This window comes from Sceloporus occidentalis, unplaced genomic scaffold (assembly GCF_023333645.1).
Source record: "Sceloporus occidentalis isolate IW3139 unplaced genomic scaffold, rSceOcc1.0.p SCAF_4, whole genome shotgun sequence".
In the NCBI taxonomy this organism is placed as follows: Eukaryota; Metazoa; Chordata; class Lepidosauria; order Squamata; family Phrynosomatidae; genus Sceloporus; species Sceloporus occidentalis.
In genome coordinates this window covers 89,981,083-89,999,071 of record NW_028316984.1, presented here as the reverse complement: position 1 = coordinate 89,999,071, position 17,989 = coordinate 89,981,083, and the positions used below count along the sequence as shown (strand labels likewise).

Here is a 17,989-nt window from a genome sequence, read left to right as displayed (position 1 = left end):
CGAGAGTTCCTTGTTTGGAGTTTGCCACCTCTGTATCCAAGTTCTTGGGAGAGATTACAGAAAGACAGCACACAATCCTGTGTTTTGTTCCCAGGGTTCCAAGTTATTAAACCTGCGATGTCTGCAACTGTTGATGTTCAGTAAGGCCGTTCCCTGTACCTTTTCCTTCAATTTGTTCTGAGCTAAATAGTGTTGCACCATCATATCTTTTTTTAATCTGGACATTGAATGCAGGCTTCCAATATGCTCCCTTGCCCCCAATAGATCCAGGAATATGCTGCAAAGAGCTCTATATCCTATAAGCAAGTAAAGTATTTTTTTAAAAAAACAAATGCCATCTGGACTGCTGTGATTAATTGTCTATAGTATTTTCTTGCCAGATAATGAATTATTGTTTGTAGTAAAGGAGGGCCTTGTGGTGTCTGGCCAGCTCTTTGAGGGATGCCTGCTAGGCGTTAATTGCCAAATGACTTCCCATTAGAGGCCCTTACTAGGTGCAAATTACATTGGAAACTGGTTGTTATGACATGGACTGTTGCATAATATAGGCCAAGAAGTTTCATCTTTTGAAGAAGTACCTCGTTGGGACATTTTGGTGTCCAAATTTGCAGGTTTAATTGTGTGGTGATTATTGGTACTTTAGATTCCAAATACTTGTGTTAATTAGTGTTTCTTTAATGTTAATATTCATCAACAAGTATTACATTTCCCCCATTTCTGCTCTTTTCCTAAAAGGACAAGGAATGGGATAGGTTTCTTATTTAATTAGAAAATTGCTTGTTTCCTTGCATCAAAATGTTTCAAGGTATGAATAGATAAATGAATTAAATAATCTAAACAAGCTGATGATTAAGAAATGAACAACAAAATGTTTCTCATATGTGTTTTGAATATGTTTATATGCACATTAGACTTTTCCATCATTTGGTATAATTTGCTGTGTTTTGCAGCAGTGTATCCGCCCCCCAACATAAAGAACCTTGCCAAAACAAAAAACAAAACCTCTGGTTGTTAACTTCATCTTAGAAAGTGGTATCCTTTTTTCTCTTTCTCAAAGCTGGGGATGCCTTGCCTAAGACATTGCCGCCTCCAAAACACATATGTGGGGAGGGAGTGTGCTTTTTTTCTTCGTAACTATAGTTGTTGCTAAATTAATAGTTAAAGTTGCTACCTGGGATGTACCTGGGATGGGAGTAAGTCTGATCAAACTCACTAAATCTTTTGTCATATGGCTTTAATCATGTGACACCCCTAGACCTAGCTTCACCTGATCAGAACTGGAGTAGGACCTATTGAATCAATGCAATTTCCATAAAAGTTGACTTCTCTTCTATTGAATCAATGGATCTTCTCTGGGATTACCAAGGGGATTCAGGTCTTAATTGTTAGACTTACCACAGGGTAAGGCTCATTCATTTTGTTTTGATTATATAGTACATTGCCATCTTCTGTGGTGTACTTTCTCATGAGTATTTTATTTTGTCACTTTCCCCCCTTCTCCTTATAGCCATTCACAGTCATGGGTACTCCCAACCAAAGCCAGAATCCAGAAAAGCAGCCACATGACTTGAGTATTGATATTTTCAGCCACACTTTGTACTGGACTTGTGAAGCCACAAATACAGTCAATGTCCACAGACTTAATGGAGAGCAGATTGGGGTTGTGCTGCGAGGAGATCATGACAAGCCAAGGGCAATAGTAGTAAATGCTGAGCGAGGGTGAGCATCTTTTTTATTTCAAGCATTGATGGGAGTGAGTATATGGAATGTTGTATGCAGTCTGAATTTTACCCTGCTTTTTACTTTGGGAACCTCAAAGTAGTTCACGTAGGCAGGGTACACACCACCAGAAAGAGGCACCTCCCCGGTGCCTCTCTTTACTCCGCAGGAGCGCCGCAGCAACCAAATTGTGCGTTGTTGCTGCAGAGCAAAAAAGGAGCGCCCGGAAGCGGCTCCTTTTTTCAGCGACGCTGCAACGCCACAAAGCAGCAGAGATGGTGTGGTGATGTCGCAGCTGCGCCGCCCCATTTGGAGGCAGCGCTGCTGCAACATCACCATTACGTGCCGCATCAGGTGGGTGCCCCCGCAGCTGCGGCGCCCTCATCACATACGAGGGTTGCCAGGCGTGTGGGTGCTCCGCCCACCAGGCAACCCTCGCACGTGACGAGGGCGCCTCAAAGGCCTGTCTTTTCCAGGCCATAGACAGCCTCCCACCTCTAGGCTATTTACATTTATCCTAAAGCTAAATGTAATTTCAGTCTTGATGGAAGACTACCAATGTAAGCTACTTAATGGTTCTCAGGATTTGACTCTCCGTGTGTTGTGTACCTCACTTCCCAGAAGTCCTAGCCAGTTTGGCCAGTGGTCAGGAATTCTGGAACTTTTATTCCAAAATATCTTCAAGACCAAAGTCTGGGAACCACTGCTTTAGAACATAGCAGCCTACAGACCATTTTCTGGGCTATATAAAGCCCTAGTCCCTAAAAAAGTATGTCTATTAATTATAAAGACCTTATTTTATAAGCATATTCTGTGACCCGCAGAATATCTGCAAATGGTCTCAGGTTCTAGAAGAAATGGGGAGGGACATGCCCTAACTAACCTATTCCTAACAGCCAGTTTTAATTAGTTTGTTGTGTGTCTTCAAGTAATAATAATAATAATAATAATAATAATAATAATAATATTTATTTGTATCCCGCCCCTCTGAGAACAATCGGAGTGGCTAACAAAGTTAAAAATACAAAACATATAAAATCCCTGGTACCCTCCCCTCCTTAAAAAAGTATTAAATCCAATGCAAAAATTAAAAAACAGAACAAAAACAAACAAACAAACATACAAGTAATTTCCAATTTAGGTTCAGGTGAACCTATTGCAGGGTTTTCTTGGCAACTTTCTTCAGAGGGGGTTTGCCATTGCCATCCTCTGAGGCTGAGAGAGTGTGACTTGCCCAAGGTCACCCAGTGGGTTTAAATGGCCGAGCTGGGATTTTAACCCTGGTCTCCAGAGTCATAATCCAAGGCTCAAACAAAGGCGTTTTTTCTTAATATTAATGAGATTTTCGTTCACCAAAGAACTCTGGAACAGCAAAGTATTAGCTAACTAAGCTGAGCATTAAAGTGATACTTGGCAATATCAATGTCAGGGTCCAGAATGAGAGTACAGTTGTAGATTTGTATCTTCGTCCCACAAGACCTGTTAACTGAGCCAGTCGTTATTCATACTCTTTATCAGATATATGTATTTCACCAATATGCAAGAACGAGCCCCAAAGATTGAGCGTGCAGCCTTGGATGGCACAGAACGAGAAGTGCTTTTCACTACTGGTTTGCTGCGGCCTGTCGCCCTAGTAATTGACAACAAGCTGGGGAAACTTTTTTGGGTGGATGCAGATCTCAAACGAATCGAAAGCTGTGATTTATCAGGTATGTTCTATTCCATTTAAATCACCTACAGTTCAATGAAAATCAGTGTCTTCCTTTTTTGCAAAACGGAATTTCCTATTCTTGTATTTTCTAACATGCTGCAAAAATTAGGCAGTGGCAGATTTATTGGTCATCATAATTATTTTGTTTTGTCTTGTTTTGCTTCTATGCTGCCTTTCTCCCAACTTGGGCCCAAAGCGACTCACAAAAGCTTAATGCAGTTCTGAATTCATGCTGAGAAAAGTGGTGATGCATATTCCCCTAAAGTACGCTAGTGCTAGTCACATCTCATTTTTCTCAACAATTTTTGACATCTTTCTCTTCTCCATATTTGCATTTAGTTACAGGGATATAGTGTGTTGATCTCATGTTTTTGAACAGCTTGGTTTGGCTGATACGATAGAACATGTTACTGTTTATGATCAGTGTTCTTTTTTAGTGCCTGTATTTTTATTTAACTTATTTTGATCCATAATTTACAAATTAATAGATTATATTTTGAAAGGGTTCAAAAGGGCTTCCAAGTTGTAGCTTGGAACTGACTTTTGGTGCTCACAAAAAAGTGGCATAATTTATTAGTATAAGGCTGAAGTGAAAGCTAATCTGGGTGGAAACTTAACACATTTTATACTTATTTGGATATTGAATCAGCTGTAAACATAATATTGCTTGGAAGTCCTGATTTACTGCAAAAAAAATGTATTTGAAGAAGATTAAGATATAAAAACAGAAAACAAAGCCCTATTGATATAATTAAAAGAAGAAAGGTATCAGGATAAAAGGGAACTCTAAATGTTTATCAGCTAGGCAATATGCATCACATATTATGATCCTTTCATTTCACTGGGCCGGGCTCATTTTAATGCTACTCATAATGCTCCCCTTCTGTACATAAATTAACAATCTTGTACTACAAATAGAACGTTTCATGTTGTGAACATAGAAGACAGAATTATAGACTATACTTTTTAGTTTTATATCTTGATTAGTTGTCAAAAGTTCTAAACAAAACAATGTTGACAAACATACAAGGGTGTCTATTCTGAACCATGAAAAGCAAATGGCTTGGATCTTCTGTATTTAGCTAGTTCTAAAAGAGGTATGACTGTAGCCCAAGCCTTCTTGCTTTGTTCTAGTACAGGGGTAGGCAATCTTTTTGAGCCGGGGGCCGGGTTGCTGTCCCTCAGACAACTGGGGGGGCCGAAGCCAAAAAATAAATAATTAAATATTTTTAAACAAATTAAATATATAAATAAACCAGGACAAATGTAGGACAAAATTTTCAAATGGAAGACACTTTTTTTAAAAAAATGGAGGACACGCGAAAAAATTTGCTAATTTTTTTTAAATGTTAATATAAATGCATGTTTCTGAGGCTTCTATAGACACTTGCCCCCCAAAGGCCCCGGCGGCAATCAGTGGCAGGACCGGGCTGGGGCCGATCCCAAGGCCTCGCCGGGCCGCATCCGGCCCGCGGGCCGCAGGTTGCCTGCCCCTGTTCTACTACATCTGCCAGTCAGGATATGGAGGTGAGCTGAACAGTAAAACTATATAGTGTAGCCTAGGTAGTGGGGGGGGAGGGGGTCCAGTAAATCCTAGATTATGCCACCTTCTGCTGATATCCATTCTAGCTACTACTCTGGATCTACCCTGACCCACCAGATTCCATCTTGTTTGTGGAACTGAAAAATACCAACCCTGGCCACAACTAGCAAGATTCCATCCTGTCTCTTTCTTCTCTACGTAATTCTGCCTCTTGTGTTGTAATAAGTAATATTTGTGGAATGCTTGTGATGGTTTTGGGCACAAGGTTCTTGAATAGCAGATCTCCTTGTCATATGGCAAATTGCTTTCAAAATTTAAAAACAACAACACACTGCTATAAATCCTAAGAACTCATGCCTAGTACAAAACTAAACTAAAGCAACTCTTGCCAGTCAGTGTGATTTAAATGTCTTATCTACAGACAAGTAATACTAGGAAATGCCAGAGAAATAGCAAGATGCTTTCTTGAAAATTCCTTGCGTTCAGATGTTTCTCCCTTTGAATGTAATTTGTATGCCATTCAGTTCTCCTTTTGCGCTGAGGTGTAAAACACAAGCCTTTGTATACTGTATTCTTCTGAATCAATTTAATAGCAGCAGTAAGAAGAAAAAGCACTGTTTGCATGCCTGGCTGAACTCAAGCAATTTTAGTCAGTAAATTAGCTGAATTGCTTGCTTATTAGCATTTTGTGTACTGTGTATCCACAGTTTAATTCTGTTCTGTGACTATTAAAACAAAAAATCAGAATAGAAGCTATTGATTTGATATGCAGTGTTCTCACAGCGGTATCAGAGATAATCAACATGGAAGTATTAAGTGTGATATGAATAAATAATGCACTGTGGAAACAAATATAGTTTATCGGGCAGGGCCAAATTAGTTTCTCCCTCCCATGCTTCTCTAAGGCAGTTAGTGTCCCCAAAGGAGCTCTTTGGGGCAGCTTTTGAGAGAGGAGGAATTGCTAATTTTCTTTGGGGAGGGAGGCTTACTGTTATTTAATATGAGATTGTAATGGGTCCCGTTCTTTTTAGATCCCAAGAAAAGGGGGAAAAAGCTGTTGCCTTCAAACAGTCAAAGTGCCCTTTTGATATCATTTTCATTTGATGCAGAACTGCCCAGTGAGAACTTTGCCATGTAATGAAGCAGTAGCAATGTGTGTTTTTTCCTTCTACACTGAGAAATGGTGCAGGAGGCAGTGCCCTCTGTTGCCTTGTTTTATTTATTTATCTATTTAAGATGGAAGATTAATCACTGAATGTCAGCATTGCTGTAAAAATTAAAACAATCTCAAGGGGGCTTTGACCTTTTCTCCACCCCCTCCCAAAAAAAAAAAAATCTCTTGTGAATCCTTTGGCCCAGCTCTTTTGTACATAGAGTCAGGAATGGTTAAGTTAGAATTTGACTCTTTAATATGCTGTGCAAAGGGCAAAACAAGTGTACTGGCAAAATTAAGAGCTAGACAAATACACATTCTGCTTTTTTGCCATCTATTCTTGGGCAACAGTAAATAAATCATAATTTCAATATCAACAGAGAGAGGGGGAATAGCAATCAAATGTTTAATGACGGTTGGAGAATGAGGCCACCAGTGGTTATTGGTCATGATCACTATATGTCACCACTCAGTGTCAGAGCTGGTAATCATCTGAACTCTAGTTTCTGGCAGCCAGAAAGGTAACATTGCCCTGATGTCTTGCTTCTGGCAATTGGTTGGCCAAGGTGGGAACAGAATGCACGTCTAGATAAGCCTCTGGTCCAGTCCAGAGAAGCTATTTTCCTGATCTTTCCATGGCACTACGTATGCATTACATGTTCATATGATGCCATTTATACTTAAGAATCTGCTTATTTTACTTCAAAATCTATTACTGCAATTCATGTCTACTTACCCAAATTTATGGAACTACAGCACTGTTGGAAATCAGCGTCACCCCTTTACATGCGTTTCCATAAAAGTACATGCACAAATGACAGAAGTTTATCATCTCAGTGGCAGGGATGTCAAATTCTACATTGATCAGGGAGTATTGTTACAATTTTCCACACATCTGCTTCCACCAGTTATGCAGAATATTGTCAGTTTTTTATTTCTCAGTACCAGCTGATGCCTGTGGAGCTCCCAACTTCCCCTTTGGGCTCCATATTTCTAGCATGCAGATGAGGCACTTTATATATGGAGCTGTAATGCTTAGACTAGCAAGCTTTTAAAAGCAGTAGTATCCACATAGCATAATGCTGTATGCAGGGAGCAACCTATTTAAATTAGCCAGATGCTCATGCCAAAAGGTTTGCAGGATCATTTGAAAGATTTAATTTAATTTAAACTAATTAAAAATAAGTGTGATTTAAATTTGTTGAAAATAGGCTGCTTGCTGCTCACAAATGGAGTGTGTATGCATACATATTCTAGCATGACTGGAAATGATGAAAGATAGTTACTTTTTCTTATGTATAGTTCATCCAGGTGTTTTTTAACAGAGTTCAAAAGATTTCTGAGGATCCAGGCAAAGTAAAAGAATATGTTTACACCTTTATTCCTGAATATTATGCTTCTGAGACCTTTATGGCATTGTTCTCCATTCCCCCCTTCTCCTTTTCTTCCATTACATCCATACTGTACTTCTACTATGAAGGGTTACAAGGACTGCTTTATCTTCCTCTCCTGCTGCATAGAATGATTACAGTTAATTTTTCACTGTTCCTTTAATAGGCTATCATGTATGCAATCTTGTCCTTGTTTTTTAGATTGTGCAGAAATTTCCATATTTCTGTGATACTGTACATACAACACTCAGTAGGCTGACTTGGCTCAGTGGACATTTTAAAAAACTACAGATGTACCCGAACATTACTACTTTAAAAGAAAATTTAGTACCAGAGATAGAACTAACATGGAAAAAATAAGCATAGGCTCCTATACCACACGCACAGAGAAATAGTTGAATTTGTTTTTATTCAGAACTAACAATATGCACATGTGAGATGGAAAAAAAACCCAGGCCAGGTAATCCTTGTATATTTAAGCAAAAACATTTTGAATCTTCTACAAGTTACTTGAAAAAGCCATCCAATATGCATCCAAACAGGACTTTTTCACCACCAGCATATTATGATTTCCATTTTGGTGGCCATACTCATAGATCTATGCTTTTAAAATCATGGTGGAATTATCTGGTGAGGCTGCTATTCACACATGCTCATTAAAGGATTCTAGAGGCAGCCACTGTTGTAAGCAGGCATACAAGACTAGAGTGGAATTCACATTGAAGAATATCCCATTCTTTCACAGTTCAAGCTTTTTTGCGTTGCTTACTGCACACATACTACTGTAATGTGACAATTGAATATATGTGTGTTTCTCCCAGTCTTCACCAATACCACCCATTTCCAATGTTTAAAATACAACAAGAATTGTTAATTGAAGTATGTAAGTACAGAACAGTTTTAAAGAAGAACAGATGTAATCACTAAGGTTGCATTTTACTTTCAGGAGCTAACCGTGTGACCCTACAAGATTCCAACATACTTCAGCCAATGGGTTTGACAGTGTTAGGAAATCACCTATATTGGATTGATCGCCAGCAGCAGATGATAGAAAGAGTTGAGAAAAGTAATGGATACAAGAGAGCCAGAATACAAGGTCGAATTGTTCATCTGACAGGCATCCATGCAGTTGAAGACATTGATATGGTGGAATTCTGTAAGTTTATTACCATACTGCTTGCTGTTCTCCAGTGTTTAGTCGCTTCACATTTTGTGGCAGGATTTGTGTAGGAATCTTCCTTCTCAGACAGCTGAGAAGTTTGTGAAGCCACCTCCAGTGGTACAAAATTTCAAACAAATGTTGTTGATGTATGTTAATATGTAACATTTTCACTTTTTAATATGTGTTCTCACAGATAATGAAATCATGAAAACTGTTGTTAGACAAATATTATCTAGTTGTAACCTGAATAAACATACTGTAGCTTGATAATGCTTTAGACCAGAAATTAGTAGAGTGGGTCAGAACTTGATACAGTTAAAGGAAATGTATTAATCGGATCTTAGCTGGGTTTCACCAGTGAGCTATTGAAACTTTTGTTATAATTTCATAAGCTGCCAGCAGTGAATGAAAACAGTGCAGCATGAAGCATTACGCAGATTGCCATTTACAGGCTACATTTGATAGACAACCTAAGTGTGAGAATCTTTGCCAGCTTCCCTTATTTTAGAAGCACTAAATGCAGCAAACCAGAATACGTGCCCTTCCAAGTGTTGTTGCACTCTAAATCCCATCATCCCACATCCAGCAAAGAATTCAAATTCTGACAAATACTGTGTACATCCTGTCATGGACACATTTGTTGTTGTTAATTGCCATCATGTCAACTTTGACTAATGGCAACCCTGTGAATGGGAGACTTTCAAGTCAGCCTGTAATCAACAACCTTCCTCAAGTATTTTAAACCCTAGACATACAAATAATGATGATATTAAAGATATGCTACTAGGACTATAATGGAGTAGACCAAGGACCTATGGGCTTTATTTGTTATTTGGACTCAAGAGAGAAGAAAATACAGTAAGAATAAAAGAACAGTTTAATATATTTAAAACGCATACAGGGGGTAGGATTTTAGGAAAGGGTTGACTGGGGTAAGAAAAGATTGTACAAGCAAAATGCACCAACAACTACAAGCTCTTTGCTCCTGTTCTAAGCGAATGTGAACACTGAACAGCTTCTGATACATTGCTTTTCATTCCTTCCCAAAAAAAAAAACCTGGAGTTGAAAAGCCCTATGAAAATATTTCACTAATTGGAAATTAGAGGTGTGAGTCACAAAACTATAGAACATCTAGCATTTTCCATTTATGGAGGATTTAAGAGATGTTTTAAAATGTATCAAATGAAGCTTAAAGAGAAGTGAAAAATCACCCTTCAAAGTGGGCCCAAAGCTTTGGGGCAAGCCTATTTCAGTTCATAGACTGTACCATAATCATCTTCTTTCAGAATTGTTCCCAAATCTCTCAGATGGGACTGGTTTGCTTCAGAATTTGGCTTTTTCCTAAAATTGATACATTCCTGTTTTAAAGAAATGACCCTACAACTTCCTTAAACTATACTAAATAAATATAAATAAACAAGAGTGGACACACTGGGCAGCCTCTTCTGGGTCAGGGGTCAAATTACCTCTCTAAGACCCAATTGGGAACTGTGCCCTGATCACCACCAAACCAATCTTCACTGTCATCAGTAGCCTTTTCTTGTTCTTTAGTCATAGTAAAAACTACATGGATTACACACTTTTTCTCTTGCTCTGAAAAGTTAGTGATGCTGTAGGACAGTGGTCCCTAAACAGTGCTCTTTAAGGGATTTTGGACTTCAGCTCCCAGACTATTGGCCAACATAGCTGAAGCTTCTGGGAGCTGAAGTCCACAATCTCTTAAATGGCACAGTTTGGTGACCACTGATCTAGGATGTCTCCTGGAAGTGCTAACATGAGTGTAAATAAGGCATACAGATTAACTGTGCACCTTGTTTTCAGCAGATTGTTTAGTTTAGAAAAGTTTATTCCCTGCCAGGACAGCAAATGCAACAGATTCATTGGTGGATTTAGGGTTAAGTGAGTACTTTTGGGGGCCTGGTTGGCTGGGTACAAACTTTATGAGTAACATGTTGCTTGTGAAATTAATAGTGCAGCAAGTAATATGTTGATATTTTAAGTAACGTTTCCAAGCCCAGCAGACAACTAAATCTAATAGCATAGTAGTTTCATTGGGTAGTTTAATTCTCAAGCAAGCAAGGCTAATTTTCCCTCCATCTTTTTGCCTGTATCTTTTTCACTGTCATTTTCTTTTTCCTGTATGCAGTGGTATCAAAAACCTGTATGCAGAATGTTGGCTATTTAAATGCAAAGACCAGAGCAAAAGTAGAGTGAAATACAGAGTGTTCCAGACTTCATTTATACCTGAATGAGCAGGTGGAAAGCAAAAATATAACTATTTTATTAGCTGTGTGTTTTCCCATTCAGTAAAATTCCCCACACGTGCTGGTATCCATGAATGCACCTGCCTTTTGATCATAGGTAACATTGGGCCAAGTCCAAGAAAGGATGTGAGCCAATAACATTTTTAGGAGCCTGCAGCCTTTCTGCTTAAATCCAATGCATATTTATTTGAATGATAGTCCCCTGAATTTATTCAGATTTGTTCTTATGTGTATGATTCTGGAGCACATTGCAAATTCATTTCTTGTATTGCTTATTGCAGTTATTGCTTTTGTTAAGCTCTCTTCCTGGAGAGCAGGGCTAGGTAACCCAAACACCTCCAGATGTTGTTGGAGTGCAGCTCCCATCATTTTTCATCACTGGCAATGCTGACTAGGGCTGAGGGGAATTTCAGCAACAACATTTGGCAGACAGCATGTTCTTACATCAAATTCATACTAATACTACATTATTCATTTAATTGTATATAATTTGTAGAACACTTTGCTATGAACAGATTTAAAACAAGTACCCTACAAGTATAGAATGTAAAAAACATGAAACAGAAGGACCAGGAGGTGAAAAAGAAAGAAGAAAAATTACATGCGATAAACTCCCTAGTCTTGTCATCTGAGCTGACTAAATGGCCCTACTATTCCATGTCTCCTTCTGGTTCAGCCAGGTGGAATAGCTCCTATAATGTACAGAAACAAATGAATACCTTTGCTCCATCCCATAAAACAAACAGCTATATATACCTGCATGTGCACACATGTGCATGCATGCACGCACGCATGCAGGCACACATAAGAAACAGCTCTAATTTCTAATGTTAGGGATTGATAATTGCAGTGGGAGCACGGGGCATATTTTGCCCCACTTGGTAGATGACATTGGCCTAGAAATCAGCTGTTTTCCTAATTCAGAAGTCACCAGCACCTCCATTTTTGGGTGGGATAGTAAGGGGTGTGTGGTGGAAAATGAGGGAAAGGGTGAAATCTTCCAGTCTTGGAGTTCTTTAGAAACAGAACTGTATTCTTTCAGGGTGCTTTTTGGCCCAACATTTTTGACAGTATTTGGAGGTACAGTGGAGCTTTAAAGGGGTTTCAGGGTCTGCATTCATCTTCAGGAAACACAATTTAACCACCCTTGCTTTTAGGTATCTTCTTTAATCTTTGTTATTTTAGTATTATTTATTTGCTGGGTTTATACCCTACCTTTCTGACTGGATGTGATCCCAGGTGGCTTACCTAACTGCTACATTTGTGTATCCTGTACAAATTCTCATGCTGAGCACATCATCATCATATTTATTTACTTATACCCCGCTCTTCAGCCAAAAGGCTATCAGAGCAGGTAACAAAATTATGATATAACTGTTTAATGTATAAGATGAAATAACATTAGACTCCAAATGTCTTCTGTACTTATTATGTCATTATTGCGTGATAGTTCTTTGCACAACTTCCCCCTGCTCCAGCTACAAGCAAACCAATAGTCTTTCTTCTTCTTTTTCTTTTTTTCTTTATTTCTAAAGCTGCCCACCCTTGCTCCCGGGACAATGGTGGATGTTCACACATCTGTATAGCAAAAGGAGATGGAACTCCACGTTGCTCATGTCCAGTTCACTTGGTTCTTCTACAGAACCTGTTAACATGTGGAGGTAAGTGATCTAAATGGAAGATTTCTGTGTTTGATTTTGGTGAAGCTTTACAAATTTGTTAGGTGTCAGGAGGCAAGATTATTTGGGTTTCATTGTCCTATAGGCTTTGTGCATATATGTATGCAAACATTAATCCTCCCTTACTTATGACAGTGGAACTATGAAACTTAATATCTTAATATTTTAAAGAGGAAATGCATTACAAGAATGTATTATGCTTAAAAGGTCCACAGTTGTATGGCAGATCATAAATATTTACACTTGGGTACTTTCTGCTCTTTTGTCTATTAATATGAGGACAAAGGAAGCAAATATCATCACTAACCTATTTTCTGATAAAATTTTAGTGTCTTCTGCTTCATGTCTCAGCAAAGTAGAGTGGGAAACAAATGGGAGGGATGACAAAATTATATGTCAATTTCCCCTTGGATTTGTAAAGATAATATCAATAAACTTCTTCTTCCAGTTGAAAATACCCTCTCACCCACTCTCATGTGAAGCTAGTCACATTACTTTTTATTTTCTGATCACGCTTGGGATGTAAATAAATTTATGTATACCTCTGCAGATTGTATCTAGCCAGAAAGGAAGTTTATAGGCTAAAATATCCACAATCCTTTGCTCAATTTCCCATTCTTATCCTGCATTTTGGAATATATTACACACGCAGAAGCTGGTACCTTTTGTAATCTGCTCTGCGTAATACAGTTGTATGCTTTGAGGCAAAATACTAGTTGGGCACACATGCAGACCTGGGATCTGTAAACATAACTCCAGCTAACTATCACTGCAGGAAAGAAGGAATTCAGAGGGTTGGAAATTAATCAGATCACAAGTGGGAATACACTTAGGCAGAGCCTTGTCCTTCATCACTGGCAGACTATACTTGATAAGCAAATTGTCATAGATTTTTCTCTGACTGGCTAACTGGATCACCCTCACCAGGTTTAGTCATCTGGTTAGACTCTAGTAGTAACTTGATCCCTTCACTGGTATTTGAACTTGCTATGGATTTGCTTTTTTAACCTTCTCTCTGCCCAGATCTTACTGGCTTCGATTTTTGGATGAGTGTGGTTTCCTGTCTTGCCCTTGTTGTGAAAAAGACAAGAAGGGAACATAAGTCAGAGCTCAGAATTAACTATTTACAAATAACAAGTGACTCAGAATTAATCTCCCGCCCAATAATTGTGGCATATTTAAATCAATTTAGCATTGTTACATGGGGGGGACAGACTGGCACGAAGGGTCAGCTTGAAGCCACTCCTGCCCAAGACTCCTCAGGACCATGGCAACCACACACTGTGGTCCCAAAGATGCCTTCCACCACGGCTCCAAATAGGCGCAGAAAAGATCCACTATTGCAGATGGATTTGGGCCGGCTTAAGCAACCCGGAGCAGCCAGAAGCCACCCTCACCAGTTTCAGGCCATAGTAAAGGAGAACCTTAATGCTTTTGTTTTACAACTATATTAATCACATTACACAGTTACAAAGGTGTGGCTTAATCACTTATGCATGAGCTGCAGCAAGGGCCAGTGGCTTATAGTATTACTTAAAAGTAATTGTTCTGTTATGTTTGTAGAATATAAAGTAAACAGTTACTTTCACATTGTGAGTAATATAGTGCCAAAATAACCCCCTTCAGGTGATGTCCCTAGAATTGTGGCTATAACTAATTACTTTTTAAAAGTTGTGTCCCAAGCTCTGGCTGAAGGAGTTTCCACTAGTACAATGCCACAGTGCAATTGTCTGAACAGTCTGTGTGAGTCATGTTTTTTTAATTTTCTGAATAAATTTATAGCTTGCCTCTCGAGGAGCAAAGCAATCATACTGCTTTAGCAATAGAACTGTTGTCTCATAAACAGTTAAAGTACTCTGGGCTTTTAAAAACCCAGTTCTAGTGTCTACCTATAATGTTTTTCTTGTTATTTCAGCATTTTTGTTGTTGTTATGTGCCTTCAAGTCATTTCTGACTTATGGCAACCCTAAGGCAAATCTGTCATGGGCTTTTCTTGGCAAGATTTGTTCAGCTATATAGACTACTTTTCTGTTACAGGTTAAAATCTTTCTTTAAATCTTTGTAGTTATACTTTCAGGAGAGTCCAAAGTATCTCATCTTTTAGGGAAGAAGTCTTCCCTAACAGTTTAGCTTAATGTTTCTCTTTTCAAGTTTACTTTGGAAATACTTGGTTCTCTTAAATGCTACATTTGCTGGACTATGAGCTCCCCAGAGAGAGTAATTTCCCTTATAAACAGTTTCTGCCTCAAGACCACAACATGCTTTGTGGTACTGGCATTTTCATATCTGTTCTGCAGAGAATGAAAGCTTATTGGCTCGTGTTTCTCAGTTGGTAAGAGATCATCACTATTTGATTCATTCATCTAACTGCTTTGTAGCATTCCACCATAGTCCAAAATAAATTTCATGTCCTATCCACCACTTTCCCCATCATTTTAGCTTACTCTTTTTGTGTTTCTTTGCTATAGTTGTATGAAATGCAATCCAAGTACCTCACAGTCTTTACAATATCTGCTGCATTTTTTCAAACACATTTTAAATATTTTTTTTATTATTTGCATTTTAGTAGCAAACTTCTCCATGATGAACATATATGTCTTATAGGAAAGGTGGGAAATATGTAGCCCTCTAGGTGTTTTTAGACTGCAGCTCCCATCAGTTATATCTGTCATTGCCAGTAATAATGGCTCATGGATTTTGGAGCCCAGTGTCTGGAGGGCCACACATTTTTGACCCTTGATGGATAAAAAGAAAGAGAGGGAGAGATATGGGGAAAGAAATATACCACAACTCTCCGCCTTGGGCACAGAGTATTTTTCCCCTTAAAAGGAACTTTATAGTGTTACAGAATAAAGTATGAAGACCATTTTTCTTCATATGTTATTTTTCTGTTTTTTTTTAATCTAAAATGCTTTCCTTGTTTAAAAATAGTTTAATTTCTTGGAAGATGTTAAATCAAGTGCATATTTCTTTAATGTTCTCTCCTCCAGAGCCTCCAACGTGTTCGCCAGATCAATTCACATGTGCAACAGGGGAAATAGACTGCATCCCAATGGCCTGGCGTTGTGATGGATTCTCTGAATGTGATGATAAGAGTGATGAGGCCAATTGTCCAGTCTGCTCAGCAGACCAGTTTCAGTGTCAGAAAGGGCAGTGCATTGACAGACGCTTGAGATGTAATGGAGAAATTGATTGCCAGGATAAATCTGATGAAGCTGACTGTGAAAGTAAGACCTGTTCACTTAATCTGTCTGCAAAGTTTTTTCAGAGGTAGAACATAGAAAAGTTAATCTTTAGACTACAGCTCCCACAGTCCTCTAGCCAGCATGACCATTGCCCCATGTGCCTCGGGACTGTTGAGAGTTTGTAGTCTAATATATGTAGAGAGAGGCCATTTTTTCAGGTCAGCAATGGTACTGTGGAGCATGGAAGTGCAAAGGAAAGCAACATTTGGCTGTTTACAGCTACCATCAATGTTTGTCACAATTGTAGTTTTGCCTCCCCTCCCCTCCTCTATTGGATTACCAGAAGAGCTGTGGCTGTGATAGAAGGGCTGTGATTGCCCATATAAGGCTATGTTATTACCTTCACATGGCAGCATTATATAGACTATGCACTATGTATGCAGTGTTAACTGTTTTTTAATTTGCTGTATTTGACAGTGAAACATATACAGTCCTCCCTCCATTCTTGCAGTCATGAGATTTGCATCCCTCACCTATGCACAAGGGATGAACAGAGGGGGAAACAATGGGGTGCGTGTCCGAGGAGCGTATGCACATGTGCATGCAGCCACATGCCTATATTCAAGCTAATGGGACTTGAATATAAGTGAAACTCAGTTTTCACTGAGGGTCCAGAACAGATCCTCCATGAAAAGGAGGGGCGACTGTATTTGGTTTCCATGTAGATAATAGTAAAGCACATGTTTGTACAATTTGCAGTATTAGTCACTTTAGTAAGTAAGTAAGTAAGTAAAATTTTATTTGTATACCGCCTTTCTAAGACCAAGGCGGTTTCCAACATTCAATATAACAGTGTAACAATATCATTTGATTTGGCTGAGAATGTTATAAGCTTGCTCCATTGTTCCTTTCTTTTCAGCAATTTGTCTCCCAAATCAGTTTCGATGTGCCAGTGGTCAGTGTGTTCACATAAAACAGCAATGCGACTCCTTTTCAGACTGCATTGATGGCTCCAATGAACTTGCATGCGGTAAGAGAATTCCTTTTGCTGTTTTGTTTCTAGATTCAGATAATACTGTTTACTTCTTAATGTCCCTGTGAGAAATTAAACCTGGGTCTAGAGAGATGAGCCTCTCTTTTTTAGTACAGTGTGGAACCTGGTACTTTTCACAACTGTCTGTCTGTCTCTCTCACTCTCTTTGGGTCTTTGTGCACATTTGAAATGTAATGTTCTTTAAGAATATTCTGCAGTGTTAAGAAATCAGTGGTTGAAAAAAAAACCTAACCCAATCCACATCCTGTCAAGGAACTACTGTGCTGTAATCAGTCACCCAACAAAACGTAGCCTGACAGAAACAGTCAAAAGGCCAAAACGGATGTAATTATTTTTGTCTGAGCTTTTGGTGGCTGCTCAAATTGGCTTTAGTCCTTTGTGGTTTATATTAACAAGAAATACTTAGAGGAACTTTTTGGATATGGATGGTTTGCTAACAGTTCTGTTCTCTCAGCTCTTAAGACTGAAAGACAATCTATAGAGCGCAGTCCCGAGTTAATATCAAAAAGCTTACAATGGGAATTTAATAGGGAGAGCTCAGCCTTGTATAGTGGTTTAAGCATTGAACTATGACTCTATGAAGACCAGTGCTTGAATCCTCACTTGGCCATGGAAACCCATTTAGTAACCTTGAACAAGTCACACTCTCTCAGCCTCAGAAGAAGGCAAAGACAAACCCCTTGTGAACAAATCCTGCCAAGAAAACTATCTGACAGATTTGCCTTGGGGTCGCCATCCATCACAAACAATTTGAAGGCACACAGAAACAAGTAAAAGTTGTGTCCTTTACCTATAGATAATAACATTAAACTGCAGTAGAAGCCATTGTATATAAAGAAAAATTGATTACTACAGGTCTTTCACCAGCCTGGCACTCTTCTGATCTAATGGACTACAATTCTCACCATTGCCCACATGCTGTCAGGGGCTGGTGGAAGCTCTGCTTCAACATACTTGGAAAGCACAGGTTAGGGAAACCTAAATTATTCTATAAAACAGGGATGATGCACTGTTCAGCAGTTTTTGGCCTGCAGCTCCCATAATTCCTCATCATTAGCTATGTTAGGTAGGTCTGATGGAATTTATAGGCCAAAAAACATCTGGACGGCTCAGACAAAAGACAAACC

General features: G+C 38.9%; 1 protein-coding gene across 1 annotated transcript in view; it reads left to right on the top strand.

Moving 5' to 3' along the window:
• The window catches only part of LRP5 (LDL receptor related protein 5), a 119,748-nt gene that overhangs the window by 88,418 nt on the left and 13,341 nt on the right, over nucleotides 1-17,989 (top strand). Inside the window, exons 13-18 of the mRNA XM_089520842.1 lie at nucleotides 1,508-1,719; nucleotides 3,238-3,428; nucleotides 8,464-8,673; nucleotides 12,480-12,605; nucleotides 15,614-15,850; nucleotides 16,728-16,838. Of these exons, the coding sequence (XP_089376968.1) occupies nucleotides 1,508-1,719; nucleotides 3,238-3,428; nucleotides 8,464-8,673; nucleotides 12,480-12,605; nucleotides 15,614-15,850; nucleotides 16,728-16,838 (1,087 nt within the window). The remainder of the gene's footprint in view (nucleotides 1-1,507; nucleotides 1,720-3,237; nucleotides 3,429-8,463; nucleotides 8,674-12,479; nucleotides 12,606-15,613; nucleotides 15,851-16,727; nucleotides 16,839-17,989) is intronic.